The sequence below is a fragment of the Coffea arabica genome, chromosome 9c (genome assembly GCF_036785885.1).
Source record: "Coffea arabica cultivar ET-39 chromosome 9c, Coffea Arabica ET-39 HiFi, whole genome shotgun sequence".
NCBI classification, from domain to species: domain Eukaryota; kingdom Viridiplantae; phylum Streptophyta; class Magnoliopsida; order Gentianales; family Rubiaceae; genus Coffea; species Coffea arabica.
In genome coordinates, this window is record NC_092326.1 from 9718897 (window position 1) to 9721314 (window position 2418).

The 2418-nt window shown below is 41.5% G+C and overlaps 1 protein-coding gene across 1 annotated transcript; it reads left to right on the forward strand.

Annotated features, from left to right (window-relative positions):
- The first annotated feature begins 617 nt into the window (after positions 1 to 617).
- On the forward strand, positions 618 to 2179 carry LOC113720371 (uncharacterized). Its single transcript, XM_027245247.1, has 2 exons — positions 618 to 914; positions 2138 to 2179. The coding sequence occupies exons 1-2, from the start codon at positions 618 to 620 to the stop codon at positions 2177 to 2179; spliced, it is 339 nt and encodes a 112-aa protein (XP_027101048.1).
- Positions 2180 to 2418: the final 239 nt, after the last annotated feature.

Consider the following 2418-nt stretch of genomic DNA (forward strand, 5'->3'; position numbering starts at 1 on the left):
CCTGATCAGCTCGGGGTGTCGATGGGAGAGCTGATCCAAGACCTGCAAAACAGAGAAGATGGGCTAACAGAGGGGGCCCGAGGGTTGTCCCCGAGGGCGCTCCGACGGCCAAGTTAGTTTTCCGGTGAGTCAGGTTCACGGGAAGTAGCAGCTGCCCAGAGTAAATTGTCAATAGTGAGCGTACCTTGTACAGTGGATGTGTGTTATTATTTATACCTGCAAGGGAGTCCGACCTCCGCATGACGCGGGACTTGCCCAGTATAGATAGCATCCCGCACTCGGGGGGATTACTCCCGACCTCCTCGGGACGGACCTTCGCCTCCCCTGGGAGCCCTAGTCGGTGCGGCCCAGGGCTGCTGCCAGGAGTCTGGGGGCCAAGGCCCAGCTCGGTTCCTCCTGGGCTGCCGCGTGTCCGGGCCCAGAACGGGGCCTCTGCACCCAACGTAGTCCTCATCCACGGCTTCGGACCCGATGCCGTCTGGCAATGGTGCGAGGCCGTCAAAATCCTGACGCCCCATTTCAACGTCTACGTGCCGGACCTGGTGTTTTTCGGGGAGTCACACACGACCAGGCCGGACAGGTCCGACGCGTTCCAGGCTCAGTGTGTGAAGCGAGTGATGGAGGCTAAGTCGGTGGAGAAAATGAGGCTGGTGGGGATGAGTTACGGTGGGTTCGTGGCGTACAGCATGGCGCTGCAGTTTGAAGATTGTGTGGAGAAGGTGGTGATAATATGCTCCCCGGCGTGTTTGGAGGAGAAGGATATTAGAGATGGGATGTTTCCGGTGAATAACGTGGACGACGCCGCCACCATTCTGCTGCCGCATACGCCGGAGGCTTTCAGGAAATTGATGCGTTATACTTTTGTTAAGCCACCTAAAGCACTGCCTTCGTGCTTGGATAACGACTTCATTCAAGTCAGTAATTTTACTTTTTTTTCATGCTTGCTGTACCAAAAAGAAAGGAAAATAAAAAATCATTTATATTTCTCTCTTGGATAGATTTTTAGTTTGGCAATAATATCTATAGTAGTATATTCCAACCACTAATTTGTTGTTGTTATTATTATTATTATTATCATTATATTAGTTTGACAATGGTTGAACATTTCAAGTGTTGGACATTTAGATTTTTATGTTTTATATGTTTATGATTGAATTAGTAGATAATTTGTAGGTTTCAAGATCAAGAATATGTGAAAATTGTTGTTATCATGCTCAAATTTTTATCAAAATTATGTGGAAAAAAAATGCTGTTTTCTTGCTTAAATTTCCAGAAAATCGAGCTGATTTCGAGTTCAAGCTCGAGCTCCTAACTAGCTAGAAATTGAGCTAAATTCGAGTTTCATGCAAGCCAGAAAATCGAGCGAAACTCGAGCTACTCGTGAACCAGGATTCGAGCTAGGCTCGTGAGTCATAAGCGAGTCGATCTTGAATTTGCCTTTTCCTAAATCGAGCCGAGCTCGAGCTTCATTTTTGAGCTTGACGAGTTCGAGCTCGAACTCAAGCTCGCATATAAATAAGTGTAACTCAACTCAATAAATTCAAAACTCGACTCGTTTGCATCCCTAGCAAAAAGAAAGCAATGGAGAAAACACTATTGGTGCATAGAGATGTGTTTATTTTTTGATTTTTTTTCACAACACAAGTACAAAAGAAAATAAAAACCATAGTAGTGATAGGGGTATGTTTGTCATTTTAGCTGCTTTAGTAACATAATTATCTTGATTACTAGTTGAAAAGTACCTGAACTTAAAGCTAAAGAAATATAGTATTTTTTTTTGGCAAGTAAGAGGTCTTAAACTCAAGATCTCCTACTTACAATCCCTCCCAACTTACTATCCAACCTAACCCTCTCTCAAATTTAAAGCTAAAAATTAAAGTGAAATGCAAATTATACTTTTAGAGAATTCTGCAGTACCTTTTAGGGTTCAATATAAGTAAACCATTTGGTCTGGGAATAGTAATATCTTCTTTAGTTTTTCAATCCTCAAACAATAAATGTGTATTAATGGAAGGCGTAAAGTGGCAAAACAATAATGCTAGGGACTATATTGCGAATTAGGAAATTAACATTTTCTTTTAATTGAAAATGTCATTATATTGAAAACACGTATCTTCCCTCATTTTGCTTTCTGCAGCTTGCCAAAGGTGGTCCATCAGCTATAGACTTAACGTATTAAATAGTTCTTTAAGAAAAAGTTTTCAGTTCAATAATTGTCTAATAATGAACTGGAACAGATATAATTTTCCATAATTTAATTCATGCCAAAGAAGAGATGTCATCCTGTTCAAATTTATAATGCCTTTAACAACCTTTGATGAACTGTCAAAACCAATAACATGTTTATGCTAATTAAACAAGATTATTTCTAGAACAATAAATAACCGTTGTCTTACTTCCAAGTTGCTTACGGTGGGC

Bases quoted from the DNA above. Each gene is read 5' to 3' on its own strand.
- LOC113720371 (XM_027245247.1), top strand. From the start codon at position 618: ATGGAGGCTAAGTCGGTGGAGAAAATGAGGCTGGTGGGGATGAGTTAC. The intron at 915-2,137 runs GTCAGTAATTTT...TGCTTTCTGCAG, and splicing joins TGGATAACGACTTCATTCAA to CTTGCCAAAGGTGGTCCATC.